Source organism: Equus asinus, chromosome 12, assembly GCF_041296235.1.
Source record: "Equus asinus isolate D_3611 breed Donkey chromosome 12, EquAss-T2T_v2, whole genome shotgun sequence".
Lineage (NCBI taxonomy): Eukaryota > Metazoa > Chordata > Mammalia > Perissodactyla > Equidae > Equus > Equus asinus.
The window spans coordinates 37,696,263-37,723,045 of record NC_091801.1 but is presented as its reverse complement, the minus strand read 5'-3'; the positions used below and the strand labels follow the sequence as shown (position 1 = coordinate 37,723,045).

At 38.4% G+C, this 26,783-nt stretch overlaps 1 protein-coding gene across 1 annotated transcript; it reads left to right on the top strand.

The window, feature by feature from the left end:
• Positions 1-1,433: 1,433 nt before the first annotated feature.
• Positions 1,434-24,231, top strand: TMEM64 (transmembrane protein 64). The gene is made up of 3 exons (XM_044744100.2): positions 1,434-2,373; positions 16,819-16,974; positions 21,916-24,231. Exons 1-3 carry the CDS (start codon positions 1,576-1,578, stop codon positions 22,105-22,107), a joined length of 1,146 nt encoding a protein of 381 aa, XP_044600035.2. The 5' UTR covers positions 1,434-1,575; the 3' UTR covers positions 22,108-24,231.
• The last annotated feature ends 2,552 nt before the right edge of the window (positions 24,232-26,783 follow it).

The following is a 26,783-nucleotide window of genomic DNA, read 5'->3' as shown; positions in this document are numbered from 1 at the left end:
AGCAGCATGTGCCTGGCACCTTTGAAGGATTTTTCCTGACTCAGCCAAACCAGGGTGAATTGAAAAGAAAGGCACAAATAAGCAAGCAGGCACCTGATCAGTAAGGACCCAAAGCATCGTGGCCAGTTATTTGGTAGGTAAGTGGGTGGAAGTTCATGCACTGAGGTAAGAAACTCAAAAGGAAGAGCAGGTCTATGGGAAATGATACTTTTAATTATGGATACCTTCACACAGTTGAACATTGATTCCAGCATCTTACTTTATTGTCTTATTTAATAATCTTCACAACAATTTTACGAGGTTAAGTTGTACTAGTATCTTCACTTTGCAATTTAAAAACAAAGGTGGATTTAGGGATTAATGATGTGCCAGCCACACAGTTACTAAATCTGTTTTGCACTAGAGCCCTGGTTAATATCTATCCACCAAGCTATGCTGAGCGCTGAGTTTAAGGGGCCACAGGAACTCCACCGGGATGTGTCCACAGGCTGGAGCGCAAGGGAAGAAGCGGCAAAAAGACACAGACTTGGGGGACATCAGCATATGGGGGACACAGTGGGGTCAAAGCTATGAGCTTGCATGAGATGGCTCGGTGAACTCTAAAAAGGAAGAAAAGACGACCTGGGGAACACTAACCTCAAAGGAGCAAAAAGAGGAAAAGAAACCAGCAAAAGAGTTTGCGAAGGAGCCATATGATAGCGCGAATCCTTAAGAAACGTCCTTTTGTGAATCTTTTTGAGAAGTCCCTAGTCCAAGTGTCTAGCACTCTCTAAAGGGCCTCTGGGGTCAGAGGAGTTCTGTCAGGAGTGGACCTTTGTACGTAATTTCTCCAGCTCCTTAAGAACCTAGTGATGACCTAAAACCGGCATGGAGACTTCACTACCTGGGGAGGTAAATAATTAGCAAATCCTCCTCAAAGCAGATAAAGAACTCTTCTTCCTCCAGTGTCCCAAAGAAGCTGTGGATGTGAGCGACCCCGACAGCTGCCCGCTCTGATTAGAGGTTACTACAGAAACGACAAATTGGTATTGAGCTAGGGTCCAAGCAGCTTGCGGACTGGGACCGAGTCCGAGGGGAAGAGCGCGCGCCCGTTTGGGAAGGCAGGGAGGGCGCCGGGCGCCCCGCCCGTCATCGACTCTGGTGCCCCTTTCTCTCCGGCGCCCCCATTCCCTCGGCTTCTTCTCCCCTCCTAGCCGCTCCATTCAGCAGCCCACATCCCCGGCCTTCCGACGCGGCTGCCGCCTCCCCCCTCCCGCACAGCTCCCTCACAGCCGGGGAGGGGTGGAGGAAGGGGAGAATTGTACGTCACGGGGGCGTGGCCAGGATACCGCTCGCGCCAGGCCCCGCCCCAGCGCGCCTGAGGCCCCGCCCCGCTGCCCGAAAGGGGGCGGGCTCGGCCGGTGCGGCGCCCGGAGTTTTCGCACTCTCCGCGGGGCCGTTCCTCCGGCCGTCTCCTACCCGCTGAGCGGACGCAGAGAGTCGAGGTCGGGCGTGCGCAGCGCCATGAAGGGCCGCTGCCTGACGGGCGCCGCGGCGGAAGGGTTGGCCGGCTGAGGGCCCGAGCCGGACCAAGGCATGTGGAGCCCCGGTGGGAGCCTGCTCCAGGCGCTCCCCCGGCTCCTGCAGCACGCCGCCCTCCCGGGCTGTGCCGAGCTGCCGGCCCGCTGGGCCCTGCCGAGGGCGGCGGACGGGGACGACCGGGCGGATCGCCCTTCCCGCGGGGGCGGGGCGAGCGCGGCGGCGGCGGCGGCGGCGGCCTCGGGCGCCCTGCTCGGCGCCTGTCTGGAGCGCCACGGTCCGCCTGCGGCCTCGGAGCTGCCGGCGCTGGGCGGGGCCTTGGCGGGCGGCCCCGGGAGCGGCAGCGGCGGCGGGGTGGTGGTCGGCGTGGCGGAGGTGAGAAACTGGCGCTGCTGCTGCCTTGGCAGCACCTGTTGGTGCCGGAGCCTCGTGCTGGTCTGCTTGCTGGCCGCGCTGTGCTTCGCTTCCCTGGCCCTGGTCCGCCGCTATCTGCAGCACCTCCTGCTCTGGGTAGAGAGTCTCGACTCGCTGCTGGGGGTCCTGCTTTTCATAGTGGGCTTCATCGTGGTCTCGTTCCCCTGCGGCTGGGGCTACATCGTGCTCAACGTGGCCGCTGGCTACCTGTACGGCTTCGTGCTGGGCATGGGACTGATGGTGGTGGGCATCCTCATCGGCACCTTCATCGCCCATGTGGTCTGCAAGCGGCTGCTCACCGCCTGGGTGGCCGCCAGGATCCAGAGCAGCGAGAAGCTGAGCGCCGTTATTCGCGTCGTGGAGGGTGGAAGCGGCCTGAAAGTGGTGGCGCTGGCCAGACTGACCCCCATACCTTTTGGGCTTCAGAATGCAGTGTTCTCGGTAAGTGCTGTCTCGCTGGCCCATCCCTCTCCAAGTCTGTTTTTGAGCGGTCTTGTGACGGCCCTGCAAGGGCTGTCCATCAGATAAATGCCAGCAGAGAAGTGACATTGACAACAGGAGTTACAGTTACTTTATATCGCACCCTGAGAGATCTCATACAAATAAAGCACATCTAAGTCGGGCCCTCAATAGGAGATCTGACAGAGAAAGAACGCCTTATTTGGCATGTGAGTTTGACTAAAAATGAAGAATCCTTTTCATTATGAGAGGAGATGAATGGAAGTGTCCATTTTAAGCATTTTTCATCTTATATCTGCAGCAGCTTTGGCAACGGAGTAACGGCGTCACATTTCTGGCTTTTTCTCTTGCCTGCGTAGAAGCAGCCAGGGTTTTGACTTAAGTTTTTAACAACATGGGACTAAAAGAAGAGTTTGGGTAAACAATGGAGGGGGTAGCTATAGACTACTTTGGAGGTCCCTAAAATTTGTAATAGACCTTCTCTTCTTCAAGTAATTAGCTTTAATGCATTGTAAAGGGGCAAATCCTCCTGTTTATCTTTCTTTGGAGGAACTTCATTTTGAAATTACTAGGTAGTGAATAAAACAAAATAGGACAGATAGCCTTTTGCCCAGTGAGCATGTACCTTTCTTTATACACACCTAGACTCTTTTCTGCCTTTGTATTCTTATGTGCTGCTTATCCAACTTAGGTTTCTCTACCTAGTATCCATCTTCATGCGACTGATATAGGAGTAGAAACACTGCTGGCAGGGAGACCATCCTGTTGGAAGAAAGGAATGGATCTTTAGAAACTTAGTGATTTTGGAACAAATTATTAGCCTTATCTAGCCTTGCTTTCCTTTTTTCTAGGATGAAGGGGTTGTACTAGATGACTGGGTTCCCCAAATTCCATGTTTCTAAACTACAGAGTTCATATAGAGATTCCCAGAACTCAGCTAGCCTCAGTTAGACGTAAAGAAATCTGTGTATGGAAATAAAGGAATATAGTATTCAAAACCATAGGAATTGATGCATTTTGTATTATGTTAGTGATTCTGACATATTGTGTTTTGTTTAAAAAGTAAATTATTGTTAGTCTCTAGAAACTTTCTCATTTTACTTTGTATTAAGAATAATTCTAACCACCCTTACTTCTTTGTGAAGAAATTAAGATAGTTTTCTTTTTTCATCTTTTCTTTTAAAATGCCTTTTGCAAATCTCGTGTTGATTCTAACCAACAGCAGCAGTGACTGTAGAATGATGTTTGGTGGAGGCATAGAAATAAATAAGGGGTTTTCTGTAGAGGTAAAGTTTGGTGTTTATGGTAATTTGGTATGGTCACAACCTTAAATTTTTCCCTTTTTACAGCCTCCTGTGGTATGAAACATAAACATGAACTTTTACCCAACCTTGGGTAATAATTGATCAAGTGTCCTAAGACTTTGAAAGAGGGTTGGGACTAAGGAACCTGAATAGTTTCATTCATTCATTCATGCTTTGTCCTCTAGGATAGCTTGTAGTCTTCTCCCTCGTCGACCTACTATGTGCCTACTATCCACATACTGTTTCTTTCCACATCCTATTTCTAATGTTTCACCCAGCCCTGCAGAAGATGATTATGCATACACTATAGACTGTTGTCTAATAGTTGAAAGCACAGGGCTCGTGCTCTGGAGTCCTGCTGTCTCTTTTAGAATCTGTTAACCTTGGTCAAGTGCTTATTCTCTCTGTGGTTCAGTTTCATACTTGTAAAATAGGGAAAGTAGCAGTACCTACATCATAGGATTATTGAGACGATTACATAAGAAAATACATGCAACAGAGCCTGATTTAACAGACACTCATGTATTGGCTTTTGTTGCCATTACTGTTATTTCCCGAGGTCACCTAGGTCGTAAATAAATGGTGGAGTCAAACTTTGCATTATGATCTGACAATAGTCTCAATCCATGGCTCTATTTCTTCAGTGTAGATTTAGCACCTAGTAGAGTCCTGGATGTATAACAAGGACTCATTATGTATTTATTAATTAAAAATAAGGCTTTACTTTTGATAATGCCTTTTTTAACAGGTTAAATATGTGAGTAAGAAGTTATACTGTGTACTTGGAAATAATTTAAGGTAATTATGTAGTTGAAACCGAACTTGACAGGGCAGCTCTCAGTTTGGCGTTGTGCAGTCAAGAGTAAAAACCAGAAAAAAAGAAAAATAGCCTCTTGAAATAGGCATTATTGGCACAGTTTTACTGAGGAGGAAACGGAGGCTCAACTGTTCAGAAACTTGTTTCAGGGTCACCTGCCTACCAAGTGGCAGAGCTGAGGTTTGAATCCAGGATCCGTGGGTATGGTGCATCGTTCTGTAAAATTCTTACTTGTAGCCGTAAGCCAGTTGTGTTGGGAAGCCATTGAATATAGTCTGTTGTATACAGCTAGTTCATTTCTATTATTCTGAATTATTTGCTTATAGAAGTAGCCTTTTCAACCAAAACAGTTTACTGAATTTATCCAGGGTGAGTGAGTGAAAAGAAAGCTTAGTTTAGGCTGACGTTGGTTTTGTTCTGACTTTCCCTTCTGCTTTCTAGAACTTCATTCTTCCTCTGCTCTCATCACCCCCATACCTCTCTGGCTACCCACAGCTATCCCCTTTCGAGGCATATTTCTCTTCTTGTCTTCTTCCCTTCCTACCTTTTAAATTATGTTGTCTTTTTCCCGCCTATTCCAGTTAAAAGTCATTTTCTCAGTGCCCATGATTAAAGAAATTTTCTGGGCTTACCTCAAAGAGGAACTGAGGTGTATCGTTCATGAGAGGCGCAAGCTTTGGAAATAGACAATCCTTGACTAGTGGCATGCTGTTTGGCCTTCTCCAGGTTTTCTCATCTGTAAAGGGAAGTCAAGTTATGAAGGTTAAATGAGTTAATGCAGTAAGGGCCTTAACTGTTTTGCCTAGCACATAGTTTTCAATAATTGTTAGTTATTATTATTATTAGTGGTGGAGGTAGTGGTACTTACAATTTAGAGGCAGGAGCTGATTGTAAAAGGTGAATATATGGAAGAAGGAAAGGGGCTTTCCCTTGCTTCTTATCTATTCTTGGGATAAGCACACTGACACTCCACTTTTCAAACTCTTGAAATAGAAAATAAGTATATAACGCTTTATAGTATCGATTCTTAGATCATAAGAAATGTAATTTCTTAAGTACATATTGAAATTTTTTCCTCTTTTAAAAATGCAGCCATCGTTTCTGCTGGGACATAGTCAAGGTTTTTTTTTTTTTTTTTTTTTTTTAATGTTTTTAATGTAATCTTGTGTCTGTGGCTATTACTGCCCTTTAAGACAGATTTCTAAATATGTAATTTGTGTGTATTTCTAAGTACTGTTCTTATTCGGACATATATATCCAGGATGACCATTGTTGCTTTCTCACTGTATCAGTCAGGATAGACTAAATTATGCTGCAGTAACAACCCCTGGATCTCAGTGGAGTAAAAAGCAAAGGTTTGTTTATCCAGTTGACTCTGGTCCAGGTTCACTTTGGTTTGAAGAAGGAGCAGAGAATCTCTACCTTATGTCATTTTTACTTTGGGATCCAGGCTGACAGAGCCACCTCTTGCACTTGGTTACTGTGACATGGTGAATTGCAAACTGGCTTTTAAAGATTCCACCTAGAAGTAATCTCACTTTTTATTGGCCTGAACAAGTTACATGACCACAGCTAACTTCAAAGGGGCAATGCGTGTACCACAAAGGGAAAAGAAATGGAGTGTTTGTTTGGTAGCATCTTCATGACTCTGGCACTTGACTACCTCCTCTCCCCACGTCTAATCACTGGCTAAGTCCTATGGATTCTGCCTACTGAATGTTTCAGTCTGGCGTAGTGCCACTACCCTGGTTCAGGCATCTCAGCCTCCCAGCTGGCCTCCTTGCTGCTGGGCCAAAGCTTTTCAATGTCCAGAAAGATCTTTCTAAAATGCCAGTCTGATCTTGGTACTCTCCTGCAGGAAACCCTCAACTGGGTTTTCTTTTCCCCTTAGGATAAATTCCAAAACCTCATAACTTACCTCTATACCCTCTCTCTTGCCATTCCACAATTACTAAATGCCCTTTGATGTGTTAATTTATATAATCTTGAGCTCTCTAAGAGGTAGATATATTTGTGATTCAAACATAGCAAATCTTGTCTGTAGCCTTGAAACTTCTGGCTTAACTTTTTTATCAATTGCTGGAAAAGGAAACTGGTTCTGTAAGAAAGGCCTGTTGCTGTAGGTGTGGAACAGGATGCACTCCTAAGAGTAAAGCCATCTGGAAGAAACTTGTTAATAAGGTTGAAAACTGACGTTTGCAAGAATAACATCCCATTCTGTTTTTAGTAATTGTTAAAATATTCTTATAAGTTCTGCTGTAAGATGCCCCGTAGGAACATCTGGACTTTTACAGTTCGAAGTTACTTTCTGTGAAATGTCAACTTTAATCCAAAAAATATTACGTGATAGTTGGTTGTTACGGATAACAGTATTGATATTGGTGCTTGCAACTTCCAAAGGGGTTTGATGAAGTTGTTGCTGTTCTACAGGAGATCCTAAAAATCATTCTGTCTCTTTTCACTTTGGTCATAGAAAAACTTAAAAAGTCAGTTTGTAGGTTTCTTCTCTTAAACAATTCCAAATGGGAAATTTTGTTACCATCATTAAATATTTGAAACCTAAAGTAAAAACATAAAGCATAGCATGAAAGATCCTCTTATTCATGTTGTATACCATTTTACAGCCTGCAGAGCAAATTTTCATACATGATATCCCTTAATCAGCACAGTCCTTTGAGGAGGTATCAGTGACTAAGAGGCAGTTATCTTGAGGACACATGTCACACACTTGAAATCAGAGTTGGTTCTAACATTTGCTGTGACATCTTGAGCTAGTGTGAGCCATACTTTTTGTTATAAAACATGTTTAATAATACCTGCTGCATAGCTATGATAAAATAGTTTATCTACTATTTCCTTATGTTCTTCCTCTGCATTCCAAAATGAGGACAGTGAAATTCAGATTTCTTTTTGTAATTTAACAAATATTTGAAGTGCCAGGCACTGGTTTTTTTTTTTCTTTTTCAAGGAAGATTAGCCTGAGCTAACATCTGCCAGTCCTCTTTTTTCTGAGGAAGACTGAGGGATGAGCTAACATCCGTGCCCATCTTCCTCTACTTTATATGTGGGACGCCTGCCAAAGCATGGCTTGACAAGCAGTGCCATGTCCACATCCGGGATCCGAACCAGTGAACCCCAGGCTGCTGAAGCAGAACATGCGAACTTAACAGCTGTACCACCGGGCCGGCCCCCAGGCACTGTTTTTATAACATGCACACATTGCTTATTTAATGCCCCAATCCTAATCCTCATCTTAGAGGTAAGGCAGTTGAGGCACAGAGTGGTGAAGTAACTAGCCCAAGAGCACACAGTTAGTAAATAAATGGTAGAGTCATGAACTTACCTCAGGTTCTGTTGTTGGTCCGAGAAGAGCTGGGTTTCTCAGAACTCTTCTTGTTCCAGTTGCAGAGCACTTGCCCTACAGCGCATGGCATAGCAAATGTTAGGGAGGATCTCCGGTGCGTCAGGCACTGGGCAGGGTTCTGCACTACTGAATTAGACATCATCCTAGGACATCAGAGCAGGAGTCAGCAAGCCATGGCCTTCGGGCCAGGCCCACTGTCTGATTTGTACAGCACATAAACTAAAAATTGTTTTTCCATTTTTGAATGATTGGAAAAAGTACCAAAAGAGTATTTCATGCATGTGAGAATTACCTGAATTCAAATTTCAGTGTCTGTAAATAGTGTTAATGCTCATTCATGTATTTATTGCTTGTGGTTCCTTTTTAAGGTAAAACGGCAGAGTTGACTAGTTGTGGCAGAGACCCTACTGCCTGCAAAGCCTAAAATATTTCTTATTTGGCACTTGACAGAAGAAGTTTGCATTAGAGCTATAGCAGTCACTGTAATAAAATAACTACGAAGCCAGAGCCCTGCAACTGTAAGAAGAGGCCCTACACTCTCACGTGTATCTTATTTACCTTTATGTTTAACAAAATTCTTTTGCTTTTCTAAACAAAAGCAATATATGAGTACTGTGAGTACACTGCAAACAAAATAGAAATGAGTAAATTTAAAAGCCCAAGGCCAGGCTGGCCCCGTAGCCAAGTGGTTAAGTTCGTGTGCTCTGCTTCGGTGGCCCAGGGTTTCGCTGGTTGTGATCCCGGGCACGGACGTGGCACCGCTCATCAGGCCATGCTGAGGTGGCGTCCCACATAGCACAACCAGAGGCACTCACAACTAGAATATACAACTATGTACTGGGGGGCTTTGGGGAGAAGAAGAAAAAATAAATAAGAAGATTGGCAACAGTGGTTAGCTCAGGTGCCAATCTTAAAAAAAAAAAAGCCTAAGGCCTTACCTATCACCCTGGCTCACTTCTCAGGGGAACCACTTTAAAGAATTATATGTTAAACTGTTAATTACTTTGGCTATTTTTATGAGCCCACGGTAGGTTAGAAGCAGCAACAAAAAGATTTTTTTGTTTTGTTTTGGGAGGCGCAGGGACCTGTGAAACTGGTTTACAGACTAAAATAATGATAGTGAAAGATGATTAAAGATGAACTAGAAGCAAATATAACTATAATGAATTTTCCTAGCGTTTGCAAGTTACTTTTGGTAATTTAGTTCACAAACTGAAATTTATTAAATAGAAGTTTTTGACTGGCTAGTCACCACAAATAGGGTAAAGTCTTAGCCTCATGTACTCTTTGGGGACTTTCAGTCTGTCTCAGCTCCTGTGTGACTTTGGTGAAGTTATTTAATGATCTGGCCTACAATTTTCTTATTTGTAAAATGAGAGAGGTTAGACAAAGTCTCAAAGTTTGCTCTTAAGAAGACAAATGTTCTGGGGCCAGCCCTGTGGCCGAGTGGTTGTGTTCGCGTGCTCTGCTTTGGCAGCCCAGGATGTCACAGGTTTGGATCCTGGGCATGGACCTAGCACCACTCATCGAGCCATGCTGAGGCAGCGTCCCACATGCCACAACTAGAAGGACCCACAACTAAAAATATGTACAACTGTGTACCAGGGGGCTTTGGGGAGAAGAAGGAAAAATAAAATCTTTAAAAGAAAAAAAAGCCATGTTCTAAGCAACAATTTAATGTTACCTTTTATTTTGTAACAGTCTAGTGAGAGTATGTTTTATTGAAAATATTTGTTTTCTCATCTTCTTAAATTCTTATTGTGTGTTATAGATATAGCCATAAATTCAGATATAGATGATGGGTGGTAATACTTGTCACTGTACCAGTGTATCTAATGATTATTTCTTCTAACAATAAAGTATACTGATTTGCCATCAGTGGTACAGTTCAGATGGAATAAAGACGGAGACGCACTCTGTTTTGAAGGAGTTTGGACTCTAATTCTGAAGGGTCAGATATGGTCGCCAAGGTTGGCAAATGTGATTCCACCTCAGCCATACCCTTAGACCTCACAGTACCACAGAGGATGGCTGGCTGTTACTCCTGGACACTGTTTCCGCTGTTTGTGCCTCTTCAAATATCTCATCAGCTTCTGTGGTTTTTGTGTGCTGGCTGTTACTCCTGGACACTGTTTCCGCTGTTTGTGCCTCTTCAATTATCTCATCAGCTTCTGTGGTTTTTGTGTGTTATATATGAGCTTACAATTCACAAATCTGTGTCTCTAGCCTATTGTGTCATAATAACACATACAGTGTGTCCTTTACCCCTTCCTGGATAAAAAAAACTTCTTTAAAGTCAGAAAGGTCTTATTAAACTTATTTTAACAGTAATTTTTCTGTCTACAGAATAAGTATTTATTATAAAAACTTTGAAAAGTATAGCAACTAAAAGAAAAAATTAACATTTTAGTGTTACTTTTTCTAGTCTTTGCATTTATTAATGCATGTACTTTTCCTATATAACATTGTGAGTAAATGTTATAAATGATTTTCGTGAACTTTCACTGAATGCAGTGAGCATTTTTGTCATTAAGTATACTACAAAGGGACTTAAAACAACCACACAGTCATCGTTATCCTTCTGTAGAGCTGAACCTTATGTATAGAGGCATTTGGTCAATTTTTGTTGAATGAATAAAAATTATAAACCTGTGGTTTGTCATAACTCTGTAAAGAAGATCTTTTTAACTTATGTTCCAGAAATTACATGTAATAAGGTATATATTTTTTTATGGGGATAAGTTTCAGTGCGTGTGTGTATTAATCAGATTTTCAATGGATCAGTGACTCCCAAAATACTTAGGAACCACTAAAAGAAGTTCCTAATTTAGGGACATCGAACAAATGAAGAAGTCAGTATATATGAAGATGGCTTCTATATTGTAGACAAACTTACTGATCTAACCATCTCTGTCCGTAGAAGCTTTACAGTGAAGACCTCTCCAGCTGTTAGAGTGAGGTTTCTCAGCGCCCCTGCCTTGCTTTTTTTTCCCAGTAGCAAGACTTTTCCCAGTACTTTCAGGGTTGCTGCCTGACCAGAGGGTCTTAGCTTTGACATCAGGTTGACTTCAGAAGTTACTGGAAATGCTTTTAATATTCATTTAATAATCACTCAACAAGTAACTGGTAGGTACCTACTCTGTGCCCACTGCTGTTCTAGATGCCAGAGATATAGCAGTGAATAAAGCAAAGTCCATCCTAGACCCCTCAAGATGCTTGCGGTCTGGTGGAGAAATAGCGTTCTAGATATATCAAGGTGTGTATTTTACTGATAATAAAGTAATTTCTAATACTTAGAACATTCCTCTGTGTGGGACAGGGAGCGGGAAGGTGTTCTCAATTTCTGAACAGTCTATTACAAATGGACTTTGCTTCCTACCCTGTTTATAAACGGGTGAATGTTATAAGTCTCCACATTTATAAACGAAACAGTTTTAATGTTGATGCATTCAATATCCAATCAACATATATTTAGCACCTAATATATAGTAGGCATTGTGCTAAAGACTAGAGACACATGAAGAAAAGACGGATAGGTCCCTTCCTTCACAGAATTTATAGTCTGGGGAGGAGGTGAAAGGCAGAAAGATTGATGAAAGCTTCAGTTACTCTCTAGCGTGAAGAGGACGGACAGGTATAGTGACGGGCAGGTGGTTTTCTGTCAGAGAACTTGAAAGCAGTTGTTTATGCAAACTTGGGAATCGGGGAAGGTCTTCTGGAGAAATTGATGACTGAATAGGGAAAGACAGTTTAGGACTTTTGCCCAAGTAAAAGGAGTGGGAGGAAGGGTGTGAGTGTCCTTGCCAGAAGGAACAAGGTACAAAGGCCCAGAAGGAAAAGAGAGCAAGAAGTGTTCTAAGAACAAGAGAATTTTGATGTGGCTGGAACAGTGTGTGATGTGAAGCGTGAGGCAATCAGAGGCCAGGTCGTGAAGCGCTCTGCATACTGAAGAATGTGAACCTCATTTTGATGGCAATAGGAAAGAGTTGAAGCAGGATTAGATTTGCATTTTTAAAAGATTTCTGTAGGTTTTAGCATAGGTGGTGAGTGGGTGTCAAGACTAGATGGGGAAGATGGAATAGGAATAGGAACAGACAGTGGGTAGATTTCTTAGATATTTAGAAATTGGAATCAACAAGACAGGGTAGATGATTGGATGTGGGAATGAGTGAGAATTGAGCTATGTGACTGACTTCTGAGCTATCTAGCTAAGGTAACTGAGATTGGGAACACAAAGGTATTTTGAGGAGGGAAGGGAAGGGAATGGGCGGTTAATGTTTTTCCTTAAACCTGTTTTAAAAATTTCGTATTTCTGGAAGTGGAAACTAGTTGCCATCTGTTAACTCTTTCTCCATCCTCTCTAGCTGTTTCTGAAATACTGATAGTAATTATTTTGAGGATATATATAATAAAATATGTAATTTATCAATAAATAATAATTAGATGAAAACATTAGTCTTTTAATTTTTTTGACCATTCCTTTCTTAAAAATTATTGTAGAGGTTAATGATTTTTTCTGTATAATATTTCTAAATATATTTTTTATTGGAATTTAGTAGTAACTTCATCAATAAACAGCATCCCTATTATATAAACCAAGAAACACATCTGCTTAACAGATAGATCGCCGTTATAGTCTTCATTTGATCCTTGTCAGGTTAATCTACGCAAAAACAATAAAGTTCCTTAGCCGGTTAAAGCCAGTAACGCTTTCCTGTAAACAGCTGTAACTGAGAAAGTGGAGGAGCTGGAGGCAGGGTTACTGGGGAGCTGTGCTTTGTGCTATGCCTGAGAGGACAGTAGGCTCCAGGTTCAGTGAGCATCTGAGTGATCCAACTAAAGACAGAAGTTCTCCTATTGTCAGCTCCAAAAATACCATGTTCAGAGGTGAATCAGCTTCACCTTCAGAACTAAGGTTTTTTTCAGATGGGCACTTCTTTGTTTTTAGGATCTATTTGGTATGTGGTAAAGTAATGCTCTACATTAACCCTTCGTGGCCCAGGCAAGTGAATTACATCTCCAAGTAAATCACAGTACCGCTTGGAATAAAAATGTATGTACTTTCATGGTGGTTCTAGAGTTTTAAACGCATGCGAAGATGGATATAATCGATGTCATCCGTGAATGTCAATTATGTGTTCTGTTTAGAGAAACTTCATTACATTTAAAGACTATGGACAGAAGCTTTGCATTCTCACATTTTGGAACTTAAATATTTATTTAAAAGAAAACTTCTGTAATGTGTAATGATTTATTAACAACTGCAATATAGTAATTTTTATAAGATTCATTTTTGTCTCATTTACTTATTTTATACCTTTGACATGTTTATTCTAAAGAAAGTTCTCCATTTCTGTAAGTGTTCCAAACTGGCAGGGGAACCTTCCTAAAACTTAGCCCCATTCTGATCATTCCTTGACTAGAGTCCCCAGTGCTTTTCTTCTCTTTTCTTATTTCTTTTCTTTTCTTTTTAAGGAAGATAAGCCCTGAGCTTACATCCACCACCAGTCCTCCTTGTTTTGCTGAGGATGATTGGCCCTGAGCTAACATCCTTGCCCATCTTCCTCTACTTTATATGTGGGACACCTGCCACAGCGTGGCTTGATAAGCAGTGTGTAAGTCTGCACCTGGGATCCGAACTGGCGAACCCTGGGCCTCTGAAGCCTAGAGCGTGAACTTAACTGCTATGCCACCAGGCCGATGCCTCAGTGCTTTTCTACTGAGTACAGACTCGTTCCCCTTTCACTCAAGGCCCCTAACAAGTATCACCTCCAAGTACTTGTCCTGATTTTATTTTACAGGATTTCCATGCATGTGTCCTATAAACAATCTGAACAGGACTGCCAGCCCCACTAATACATGCCATACTTCCCCTGCCCCATTGTCCTCATTCATGCTCTTCCCAGAACAACTTACCTTCCTCTTTCCGCCTGTCTCTGCCTGCCAAACCCATATGTAGCTTTCAGAGTCAATTTCGGATACCTCTTTTGAAGGCACAAGGTTACCCTTTGGTCCCCATTCCTCCAGCTAATTTTAATCCCTGTTTACTCTTTAATGCTCTGCACGTAGTCCTTCTCAGGGCTCCCTTTCTGCCTGTTTCTGAGGTGGTCGGTGTGTTCTTGTCAGTGTGAAATCTTTTGAGGTAGGAGTTGTGTCTTTCTGTCTCTTGCAGGCACCTACAAGAGCGTCTTGCGTGGGGCAGTCACTGAGTTAGTAATTGTTGAGGTGAATTGTTAACCAGCACTGCCGTATTCTTTCCACACCAGCAGTGATGCTGCTCCAGTTAATTGTCTATGAGTAGAGATGAATGTAACTTTATTGAAAATATGATTTACATAACTATTAGATTGTAGTTAAAGAGTAACTATAGGTTGCTCTATTAAAATACCAGATTTTAAAATTAGTGAAAAATAGTTTAGTAAAGTGGCCAGTGGCTTTCTTACATACTATTAATACCTTGATGGAGATATAGAAAAGTTATTCTCACAATTAATAGCAGTAGCAGCAATAACACAATGCTCAGAAATAAATGAATAAGAAATGCATGGTATAGATGAATAAAACTACCAAACTTTAGTAAGAGATGTAAAAGATTTTGAGTAATTATAGAAACATTACTGGATAAGAATACTGAATATTGTGCAGATTTCAGCTCTATCCAGATTAATTTCTAAATTGACCTTAATCCTAATATAAAATCTAAGATTCTTTTTTTGAATAACTGAATGATACTAAAATTTATCTGTAAAAATGGATAGGTAAGAATAGTTATGGCAGTTTTAAAAAGAAGAAGAATTAAGAGGTTTGAAGGATGAGAAATTCTTTATCAGATACTAACTGATAGTCTTACAGCAATTTTGTTTCAGTACAAGATTTAAGATATTGTTGGGGACAGTATTAGAACCCCAAATAGAGCTTTTATATATAATTACTTCATCTATAATAAAGTAAGCATCACAAGTCACTGGAGAAATTATTGATTATTCAATAAGTAATGCTAGGAAAATTGGCTCCTGGTGAAGGGGAGAAGCAAGGCTATATCCTCACCTTTAATCCTAGTAAATTCCAGAAAGAATAAGTGGTAAATATCATCAGAAAAGAAATATAGGTAAAACTAATAATGGGATGTAAAAAGCCTTTGTAAAGCTAAAAGAATGGAAAAATCAGAGGAAAAGATTGATAATATTTGATTATGTAAAAATTTAGAAACATTTGTATATCAAAACATAAAATTAAAAGATAAGGGACACTTTAGAGGAAAATATTTGCCAAATATAATAAGCAAAAGGTTACTCTTAGTATATAAAGAGCCCATAGAAATAAAATAAGTACTTAACATTCCAATAAATTAATGGGCAAATGTGAACAAATAAAGCCATAAAGAAATACAAATAAGAAAATGAATATTTAAAACTAATATCAATATAAATTAAAATAGTATAGGTTAAACCATGATGAAACATCATTTTTACCTTTATCAAACTAAGAAAGATTGAAATTTATTGCTTACTTAAAGTTGGTAAGTGTATGATACAATGGACACACTTATGTGTTACTTATTGATAGGTATGTAAATCAGTGTGAACTTTTTGAGGAAGCAGACATTTTTACTGTTTGATACAGTAATTCCACTCCTGGTGATCTATCCTAAAATAATGGAGATACGTAATGTATTAGTCGTTTCTTGCTGTGTACCAAACCACTTCAAAACTGAGTGACTTAAACAGTAAACATTTATTATCTATCAGTTTCTGTGGGTCAGGAGTTCCAGTGCAGCATAGCTGGGTGCCTCTGACTCAGGTTTTTTCACAGCCCAGTAATCCAGATGTTGGCCAGGGCTGCACTCATCTTAAGGCTTGACTGGGAGAGAATCCACTTCCAGGAACACTCATGTGGCTGTTGGCAGGCCTCAGGTATTTGCTAGCTGTAGGCTGAAGACATCAGTTCCTCACCACATGACCCTCTCCACAGAGCTACTTAAAACATGGCAGCTTGCCTGTTTGAGAGAGAGCTGGAGTTCTATTCTTTTTGTAACCTAATCTTGAAAGTAACATCTCCTCACTTCTGCTGTAGTCTGTTTGCCAGAAGTAAGCACTGGGTCCAGCCCACATTCCAGGGGAAAGGATCACACAAGGGCATGAATATCAGATGAGGTTTTTTAGAATATTTTAGACACTGCCTCCCACACAGGTTAATATACAAGGGTTTTTGTCATAGTTTTTTTTTTAATTTATAATAGAAAAAAATGTATAATCACATATACACAAAGAAACAAAGAAGCAATTTAAATGTTCCACAGCAGAAGTTGTTTTTAAATTGTGCTACATCCACATAGTGGTAGTATAATTGCATAATAGTGATAATTTCCACTTTTTTTGAGTGTCAGTCATTTGCTAGGCCTTTGCTAGATAGTGTATAAATATTTCTGACCCTAACAACAACTATGTAAGGTGGTGGTGGTTATCCTCATTTTACAGATGAGAAAAACAGATGCCCAGAGACAGAGTAGCTCATTGAATTCTCAGCACCGGAATGTCTTTATAGGGTTATCTGGCTTCAAAGCACTATGACCACACTGCCATTTAAGTGTGCTTATGAAGAATATTTAATGACATGAGGAAGGCTACAAAACTGTCTTTACAAAGTGATCCATGTGTGTGCACATTTTATTTACGTCTAAGGAAAAAAAAGTCACAAGTGTTGTTTTTCAGTGGTAGAATAATAAAATATTAATTTTTTAAAAAACTTTTATTTCACTCTAAATCTTCTACATTTTCCATGTATTCCCTTTATAATCATTTTTTAAAAATCAGTATGCTTTATAAAGTATTTCAGCTCTCTCTACTTCTGAGGAAAAATCACTGGCAAGACTTGTGCACAGTTGTATGTGAAATTGAAATTTTACTTGGTAATGATTCATTCCCTTTAATCTGCTCTTCTAGATTACTGATCTCTCTTTACCCAACTATCTGATGGCATCATCAGTTGGACTGCTTCCTACCCAGCTTCTGAATTCTTACTTGGGTACCACCCTGCGGACAATGGAAGATGTCATTGCAGAACAGAGTGTTAGTGGATATTTTGTTTTTTGTTTACAGGTGAGTTTAAGACCAAGGGTTGTCTTTTTTTTAAATTTTCTTTTTGTATGGCATTGCTCATTTAAACCTAACAGATTTCACTGAAAATAATATAAGAAGATTTTTCCTGTTATTTCAATTATACTTGATATTTTGACAATATTTACATTTTTAATTGTGTGGATAGAGAGGTGAATAGAAGTCTATAGAACTGAATTGACACTTACTGAAAATTCTCTTTAAACAAACAAGGGAATGACATAAATAGAGTTCTTTTTGCATTGATTATTTTCAAAGTCATCACTAAATCAAATACTCTATTTTGAGTTAATGTGACATGTTGTTAAAAATGTTTCTGAAGATAATTTTAGTAAGATTTTGTGGGATTGGGTTTTCATCTTAGTTACTGTGTCTTCAAATTATTGAACTCTTCTACTGATATTTTTTAAGGGTATTATACTGGGAATGTAAATTTTTTTCTAGGATCATTTGGTGTAGAACAAAATACTTTGTTTAGAAAGTGTTGTTGTATAAAAAGTGTCTATTCCGTTATAAATCCAAATAAGATTTGTGTAATGGATTATTAATACCATGCAAATTGTAATATAGTTTGGAGTACATTCCATATTGGAGATTGATAAAAGAGGAAAACCTTGCTACATAGGCAGATTTATTCAGTGTCTTTCAATTGTGTACAGGAAGAGTTAAAAATTCATTTCTTTAGTTATGATATATTTCATTCCTGAGATTTACCAAAATATAAAATCACTGTAATTTTTGATGATTTAGTAAGATGATGACAGTGATGATAGCTAACCTTTATTGAGTGCTTTATGTAGATAATTTAAGCTCATTTAATCACTACCGAAACCCTAGGAGGTACATACTTTTATTATCTCAAGCCAATTGTGTACATATCTTTCCAGTTCTGTGTCCGGAGATGTCAACATTGGTAGCTTGAAATTGATCCTGGTGTGGGGAGTATTTAGACCATGGAAAATAGCAAGAGCTCCAAATCAGGGCTCCCACCTCTGATCTCTAAGAGCTAGTTTATCACCACACCAGTGGATAGTAATTTGTCTAAGTCACAGCTGAAAGGCATAGAACAAGGATTTGAACCAGGGCAGTCAGCTCTAGAAACCATGCTCATAACCAATAGACTGTAGTCGACTGAGCAGATAATACTGAGATAGCTGATTTAACTTATTGGTCCCTTAACTTGCTAGTTTTAATTTATACTGTTATTGAATATATGGTATCATATTTCAAATTTACTGTTAGTGGCATTATTCTTGAGTTTTGAAGTACTATATTGTATTAAAAATACTATGGTAAATAAAGCCAGAGTTAATTTTCTTTGTGTTTATGCAGTACAAGTTTAGTAAACAAACTAAGGCCAGGAATATTTACATTGGATTATAAATAAAGCTCGTCAATAAAATGGCTTGCTTTAAGAAAAATTTGGAATATTTTTGATATTTGGGAGTCAATTTTTATTTTTCTTCACTATTTTATCTTCAGAGCTATATTTTTTTAGATAACCTGAATCTAGGTTTAGAGTTTTTATTATAATAGTTGGCTTATTGTTACTAATGTAGTATACTAATCACACATTAAGCTTTCCGTTATATCTATGTAATAATTTATGTTTATAATAATCCCTAAGTACTATAAGATTCTGACATACCATACATTCTCAGATAGAGTTTTTTTAGTATATATTTTATGTTTTTCCAGTTTCCTGCAAATGAGTAATCCATTTGAAACATCTTTGTTTCCTTATGTTATGTTTGAGTAATTAGAATTTGTCATATTAGTAGCTTTCACAGGATTTTCTCTATTTGATACTTTATATTTCTATACATCCTAGTAAATTACTCAACTATAATCAGGGGAGTTACAGTAGAACAAGATAATTGATGTATTTATCAGTGGTGCTTTTAAAAATATAGAGTCTTCTTTTTTTCCAATAATTTCTTACCCTTTTGTTTGAGCTGACAAATTTAAGTTTAGGATACAAGACAAGGGAAAAAGGCAGATATTTCTTAGCCCAGGCATTTATGAAAACAGTAACAACCACAACAAAAAAAAGTGAAGGCATATTTATGCCTCAGTTTGATTTATTGATGTTACTTATAGTTTAGTTTATTTCAGAAAAGATTTAATGCAGTTCACAAAAGATGTGGGAGAATAAAAAGAGAGAGAAAGGAAGTTATCTTGAAGGGGAAAATTAGCATAGGAAAAAAGGATGCAGCTTAGGTTAAAGTTAGTATAGTAAGTGTATTCATGAGGTTCATCATTTTTGCTAGAAATGAGGCACAGATTTGCCTCTCAGCTTTATAGCCACCTAAAGAGAATCCACAGTGTCTGTAAAATTAAAATAATACAAAATAGATGTTCAGAGGAAGCCACAACTATTTCTTGTATGGAAATCCAACTTAGATTCTGTGTCTGTGAATTCAGTTACTCTTTTCCATTCCCTATATTTTTCTGTGTACCCACCAGCCAGAACCCCAATCCTGGTAAATCCCAGTTTTGATCTGCGTTGCACCTGTTCTTTTGTGGAAGTCATACAGCCAAAGATTGGTAATATTTAATTCATGGTTACAAACTTCCAGCTGGTTTCTCAACACTGCCACGTATTATAACTCTTTCTTTTGTTTTCCCACTCCCCCATTTTCCTCAGTGACTCCTTCAAACTTATCTTCACTCTCCTTGCAATTTCCACTCCTTTCCCTACTTCCCTCTTCATTCTCAAGAGATTATCTCTCTTGCTTAACAGAACTCTTCAAATGGGAAACCCCTCAATTTCCACGTAAGAAATCTGCTAACCCTCTTGTGTTCTGCTCATACTCTCATCCTGCTTGACAGCTAACAGTGGAAGAGATGCCTTTCTGTATAAGGCTTGTCCTTCTACTTGTGTTTGATTCTTTCATTTTAATAAGGAAACTTTTTTAAACAGTTGTCTTTTTTTTCTTCTTCTTTTTTTTTTTTCAATGCTTCACTGGGCTGAGAAGGAGGGCGTGTTGGGAAGAGTTAATACAAATTGCCAGGCCCTGGGGTCCACAAGGGCATCTGGGGAAGAGCCCATGTAAAGATGTAGCCAGTTCACTCTTGCTGGGAGCCTGAAAGAGTTTTCACTGGTCTAACCTTACTTTCTGTTGCCTTGCTGCATCCTTCCCTCAAACCGTCATCACTAACCTTGTCTAGAATCAGATGCACTTTCCGTTTCTCATCTAGCTTGACCTCTTAGCAACCTAAGATTCTGTTGACCATGCCTTTTTAAAACATTTTCTTCCCTTAGCTTCCTTGATGCCACTATCTTGAATGTTTTTTTGTTCTTGGCTGCTCATTTATTATCAGCCCCTCCTCATCTTTTCATCTCCAAATTGGTGGTCCTTAAGATTCTAGCCTAAGCTTTCTAGTCTCACTCAGAATTTTTCTTCTTAGCAAATTCAGTTACTGTGTTGGCTGCTATTATGCTTATTTATGTAAGGACCCCTAAACACATCTTCAGCTCAGCCTTATTTCCATAGCGTTAGACACATTCACTGAACAGCTTTGGATACTTAACAGGCACCTCAAATTCACCATTTCTTAAACAACTTAGTGTCTCATCCACATCCTCTCCAGTTAGTTCTCTAACTTTTCCCGTCTCTTTACATGGTGTCACCATCCACTGATTAAGTATCAAACTTAGGGTTTTCAATAAGTTAGTTTTGTTTTTTTTTAAGAGCTAATATGTCAGAGAACAAACACAAGATTTAAAGAGCCCCGTTTAAAATACCTAATTTGCTTAGAATTGTGTTGAGTAATGGGTACTCACTTAACGGTGCCCCCTTGCACAAGTTCAGAGTTCCCTGTCTACACTCACCCCTAGGATGCTCTGCCTCTGCCCTTTCCCCACCACCTCAACACTTGGATTTAGAATATATTTCCCATAAAACTGTTGAAATTATGAATAGGCTTAATTGAAACAATGGTATGTTTTAGGATAACTCTGGTTAGAGCAGCGTTTGAAACTTGCCGGTACATTGAACACCTGCTCTAACCTTGTTTTGCTGAGAATATTTGCTCCAAACTCGAAAGAACTGATTTACAAATGAACCTTGGAATAAATACCATTTAAAAGATGTGGACTGCTTAGACATTCTTTTGAATTATATGTAGCATGTTAAAGCACAGAGGACTACAGCTTCCCGTTGGACAGTGGGAGAAGCCCACATGGTTTAAGGGACTTAACTGAAATCCCATCACTAGTGAGTGGCTAAACCGAGACTGGAACCTGACTTTCAGTTTGGTGCTTTTTCTAATATCCCTTTGACTGGCACTTTTTCCCTCAACATCATAGTTTCCTTTGTTTTTCCCTAAGTACAGACAATTTCATGTTCATAACCTTGTTGATTTCTTTGGAAGTTTATTGGCATTTCATTTTTTTAAAGTGGTTCTTAATATTTTTAATTTTGGCTGCATCAGGTAGTTCATTTGCAAATGGTAGTACTTTTCCCTAAGTGGGCTTAGAAATACCTGTGGACATTTATAGTCATGCAAAGATAAAATGCTACATTAATTACATTAATGTTTAATTACGTTAAAGTTTAGCTAGCTGTTACCTCTATGGTAAACATTTTTTATTCCTTGAACGAAGCTTTTTGGTAAAAGAGACAAGTTTGACTTATCTCAAACTAACATCATTTATATGGACTAAAAGGGATGTATGCTGGCCTTGTGTTAACCTGATATCATATAATGGTTATCTACAGATTTGACTCTCCACTCCCAGTAGAAGCAGCCAAGGAAGAATAAATGACAACTGTGTGTAAATCATTTAAAAATCTGACCTGACTGTATTTGAGAAGCATCCTATTTGAAAAATTTCTAAGCCAAGTATTTGTTGAATTTATTTCTCCCTTTTCTCTTTGTAAACTATTGTTAACTGTAATGTTTTACTTTTATTCACAGATTATTGTAAGTATAGGCCTCATGTTTTATGTAGTTCATCGAGCTCAAGTGGAATTGAATGCAGCTATTGTAGCTTGTGAAATGGAACTGAAAACCTCTCTGGTTAAAGGCAATCAACCAAATACGAGTGGCTCTTCGTTCTACAACAAGAGGACCCTAACGTTTTCTGGAGGTGGAATCAATATTGTATGATTCTAACAAAATGTGTGACTGTCAAGAGCCAAGTGTGCTGTCCGAGGTCTAGTGGTCACCTCACTAGGGGACAGAGACAAGTTTTAATTGTATTACGGCACAAACAAAACTGACTAGTTTTTAAATTGCACAGTTTTTTTAAAGCAAGAATCATTTTCTGGGTATGTAAGTGCAAATGTAGATGCAATTTTGGCTGCACCTCTTTATCATTTATTATGCCCATAATGGCCTATAGGTTTGCACTTTAGTGTTTTTTCTTTGTTTTCTTTCTGGGTACTTATGAACAGAGAAATAACCTAAATATTTTTCTGCTTAGTGTCTTTATTTATAAAGTCTATGGATAGTTGCATTTTTCCTACTTAGAAAGATGGGTAAAAGTATGCAATCTGAAATGTATAATATTACTGTATGTTCTTTGCTTTGGTAGTCTTTCCAGAAAGGATAAACAGTGTGTTTTGTTTTGTTTTATTGTTTTAAGTGGGACCACTTTGCTTCCTTTTTCCTTACTAGTTAGAAAATAGACGTTAACTTTTGGTTGAATGTATTTTTGTAAGCATCACATTGTTGCAGGGCCATTTACACCTGTTCACACAAGCTTAAATCCTACATTGTGGGACTGAAGTGCTCTTAAGATACCTTTTTATTTTCACTGTGTAATATGCAAAAGGGAAATTAATGAGTAGTGGCTCAAATTAGAACTTGTGTTCTAATTCCATTACATTAGCTTTATCCTCGTTAGATCTTTCATCAAAGGGCTGTCGCATTGCAGTCTTACTAAAATATTTTATTAAAATTTTTTCCTTTTATATTTATAATTAGGCTTTGAAATAAAGATGCTGTTACTTTAAAATGATGGGTTTACCATCATTGAAGATGTCACTCAGGTGGCCTTGCTTGATCAAAAAGCCTTTTTAAAAATCCGAGCTTTAAAATCATGTTTATAATTCCATTGAAGTATATATGTATTTGTCCCCATAGTCTTCAGCTTTAAGACTATAAATATAAGGTTAACTTAATACCCAAATCTGTATTATTTGCCCTACTATAGAGTAGATTTATTTTGTTTGTTTTTCAGTACTTGTTTTTCTCTGATAAGACTCAGGAATTCTGAAATGTGAAATTAAGTCTCTCAACTCTCTCTCATGGCATGAATTGAGTGTATTTATAAATAGCACTTATGAGTATAGCATACAGTAATTCGGCATATGATTCATATGACATAGGTATTATTCATTTATCACCTTATAATTTTAAAATAGTTTAATTGTACTTAGTGATTAGTTTTTTTACAATTTAGATTATAGATAGGAATGCAGATTTTCTGGTAGGTATATCTTTTTTGGCTATGAAGATCCCACCTTATCAGAGACCTTCCATTTGCCTTTTCATTAGGGTAAAACCTTAGCCCTCATTTCATAAAGTGTGAAAGAATTCTTTGGAAGCAGATTATTCTAGTCTTATGCTGGAGATGCATTTGATCATTTTAATGGATACTTTTTTGCCCTGTTGGAGGTATAATTGTTTTCCTTTCTTTCATAATACATAAGTTTTCTTACCTTTGAGTAACAGTGAAGTTCATTTATATGTCCATACCAAGAAGACCTCAGTGCAAATGATGAGAGGTACCTGGGTTTATAGCACTTAATTGGCCTCCAAATCCTTCCTGTTATTGGTAGGAAAAAATATAGTATTGGAATGTTCTTGTTCTTTTTTGAATCCTGATTACTTGTTTAGCTGTTTTTGGTGTTTTTTTAGAATGATTTTCGTTTCATAATCCCAATGAATGATACATTTGATTTATTCTTTTCTGTCTAAGTTGACAATATTTTTCTTGTGCTTCTTGTTTGTTGGTTAGTTTTTGTTAAACGAGTCATTAATTTAAGATCGCTACTTTCATACTTGTGTTATACTTCATGTATTTTGAAGTGCATTTATTTACTTAGCATTTTATAACTTGAATAATTTCACCAAATGAATACCTTTTGGTAGTTTGTAATGAGTTCTTCCAATTGTTGCATTTTGCTTGGTACTTAAAATAAATATGTAAAGCTAAAAGAGAAATAATTTTTCTGTATTCTGCCAATCATAATTTTATATAATAAAATCATCCATTTTTACTTAAAATAGTATGGATTTACTATTTCTAAGATACTGAAGCTGCAGTTTTCCTTTTCTTCATCATTTCCAGCCTCCAAGTAAACAACAATCCGTGCTATTTGATAGCTCAGTTGAGTTGCTGGGTCTTTAGATGTGCTAACTGTAAATTGTATAAAGCATTGCCATGCCTTGTTCACTTCATCTTCAACCCTGTATCCCAGATTTATGGCAGCAGTACATTTCTACAGAATCCTTTCATGTTGCCCAGATATTGCCTCCAGTCATAAAGTATATATTTATAAAATAGATGTTTTGGATTTCTCAGACTGTTTAGGTGCAATGTAAAGTAGCTTTATGCACAGTTTAAAAGGCATACAATATACCTAATTTCCAAATATGAGGAAAAATATGTTCTATTTTTAATTCTTTGGGCCTTTCCCTAAGTTTTCCACAGTTTGTGGTTTATTGTGATTGATTTTGTTTACTCTTTGCCAAATTTTGTCATGTAAATTATTTTAAACATCTTTTTAAAAACATATACATAATAATTTAGTAAGTGTTTTCATCTCTGTTCTTATTTGATCATCTGATTTGTGAAATAACTTGAAATCTGTACTCTTTGGTTTGTGAAAATAGTAGAACAACATCTCTTTTATTAGAATGTGTGATTTGAATTTATGTTCAGAATTGACCGTGTGGGTTTGTTCAGAGTCAGCCGTACTTTCATGTTATCACTTTGTAACCAGCTGCAAACCTTTCTAAAATGGCTTTTCCCTGATAGGGTCAAGTATATGACTAGAAAACATTTCCTCCTTGAGAAGCTATTATTAAGTTCAGTAGTTACTGTTATTTACCTTTGCTGTAACTGAGCTACGTGGTTTAGCTACAAGCATATCCCAGCATTTCTGCGTTTTTAATATGCAGTGCTGATTTGGAGTATTCTTGGGAAAGGTGCTATGGCTTACATATGTCAATATTTGTTGGCTGTGGGACTTTCTTTAGAGTCACTAGGTATTTCTTTAGAAAGTCACTAGGTATGTGCCAGGTTGATGCAGGTAAATCCTTAGATGCATGATAAATCTATGCCATTCAAAACGAGCGACATTTGCAGAGAAAAAGAGAGGTTTATGTGGACCTCAGGAAGAACGATACTGACCTAGGTTGATGACCTCGGTGATGGAATTTTATTTCAGACAGAGGCCACTCACTGAATCATAATGATGGTCAGAATGACACTATCTGGTCTTTAGATTTTACATTGCTGATTTCTGTTATAATAAACTATTTAACATATAATTTTCTTAAAGGTCATCTCTTTAAGCTGAACGGCCTTTAAAGAAGGGAGAGGAATCACCACAGGATATTTAAAACTCCGGACTTCTAGTAACCTCACATACTGAACAGAAACTGTTAACTTACTCCACAACTAAATTACGATTTGGTAATTCTGAATTGCAAAGTGATTGCTGCTAACTATTTTCTAAGGTAACTGCAGATTAAAAATAGATAATTCTAAAGGTGAATCAGTAAAATCTCTTGATAATTGGTATCCTAGATCACTTGTGTGCCTGAGAAAATAAAAGGTAATGTTTTATTTCCCTTCTCTTTCTTTCTTTCTATAATGTACCAGATAGAGAGACATGTTCCATGGGAGGAAGTGATTCTGGAAGAAGGGAGGACATGCTCCTAAAAATGGGAATGCTGGTAATTGACCCTAGAAGGGGGTGGTTATGATTATAGCAGAGGCCCTATGGGAAAATGATTCTGTCTTATGTTGGCAGTTACTCTTCAGTTTTTTTTTTGTTTTTTCCTAATACTCCTAAGTCATGAATTACCAGTCAAACAATTGTTGGTCATTTGTCCCAAGCTGCAGTAATGTGTATGATGCCGTTCATAATGTCAAAAGACTTAACCATTCTAATTTCCTGTTGGTCTCTACCCTGTTTCCTTGAGAGCACATTCCAGCTGCCATAAAATTTTCATTTTAACACCTAGAATAATGCTTGTCCTTGTTTATTTATAGAAGATCCAATACTGTCATGTGTACACCTTTTTTAGCCATTTTGGGTCAAAATTGTTTGCCAGAACATGAAATAGACCAAAGGGGGTAAACGCATGTTGCAGACTGCTTTCAGCTAGGGTGGTGCAGTGGTGCACTCACTGGATAAGGGTGTTGGCGGTGCGGTGTACTCATTACCCAAGATTGCATAGTAATTTCTGCATGCTTGCCCTGCTTAGATGAGGGTGCCTGTTGGCAATCTGGTGTAGGGGGAAACATATTTTAATAGTATAATGTTTTAATTAAATATTGAACATTTCTAGGAGTAGCGTTTTTAGGAGTAGCATGGTGGTGTTAAGGTATGTGTTGTGGCAAATTTAATCTTTTTGCCATGTTTCAACAAAGTTGATTGTCCAAATTGACTAATTACTGATATTACTGTCTTTTTTGTGACTGATATTCTGTAGGGAAACCTCTAGATGAAAGGCTTAAAACTCAGAAAATATGCAGAGAAGTTGAATAGACAAGAGAGAGTAGAATATGTATTGAATCCAAAAAGGATAATTTGAAAATTGCAAAA

Excerpts from the sequence above, each read along its gene's own strand:
- TMEM64 (XM_044744100.2), top strand. The coding sequence starts at position 1,576 with ATGTGGAGCCCCGGTGGGAGCCTGCTCCAGGCGCTCCCCCGGCTCCTG. Across the intron at positions 2,374-16,818 it reads TTCAGAATGCAGTGTTCTCG|ATTACTGATCTCTCTTTACC; the intron begins GTAAGTGCTGTC and ends CTGCTCTTCTAG. Across the intron at positions 16,975-21,915 it reads ATTTTGTTTTTTGTTTACAG|ATTATTGTAAGTATAGGCCT; the intron begins GTGAGTTTAAGA and ends TTTTATTCACAG.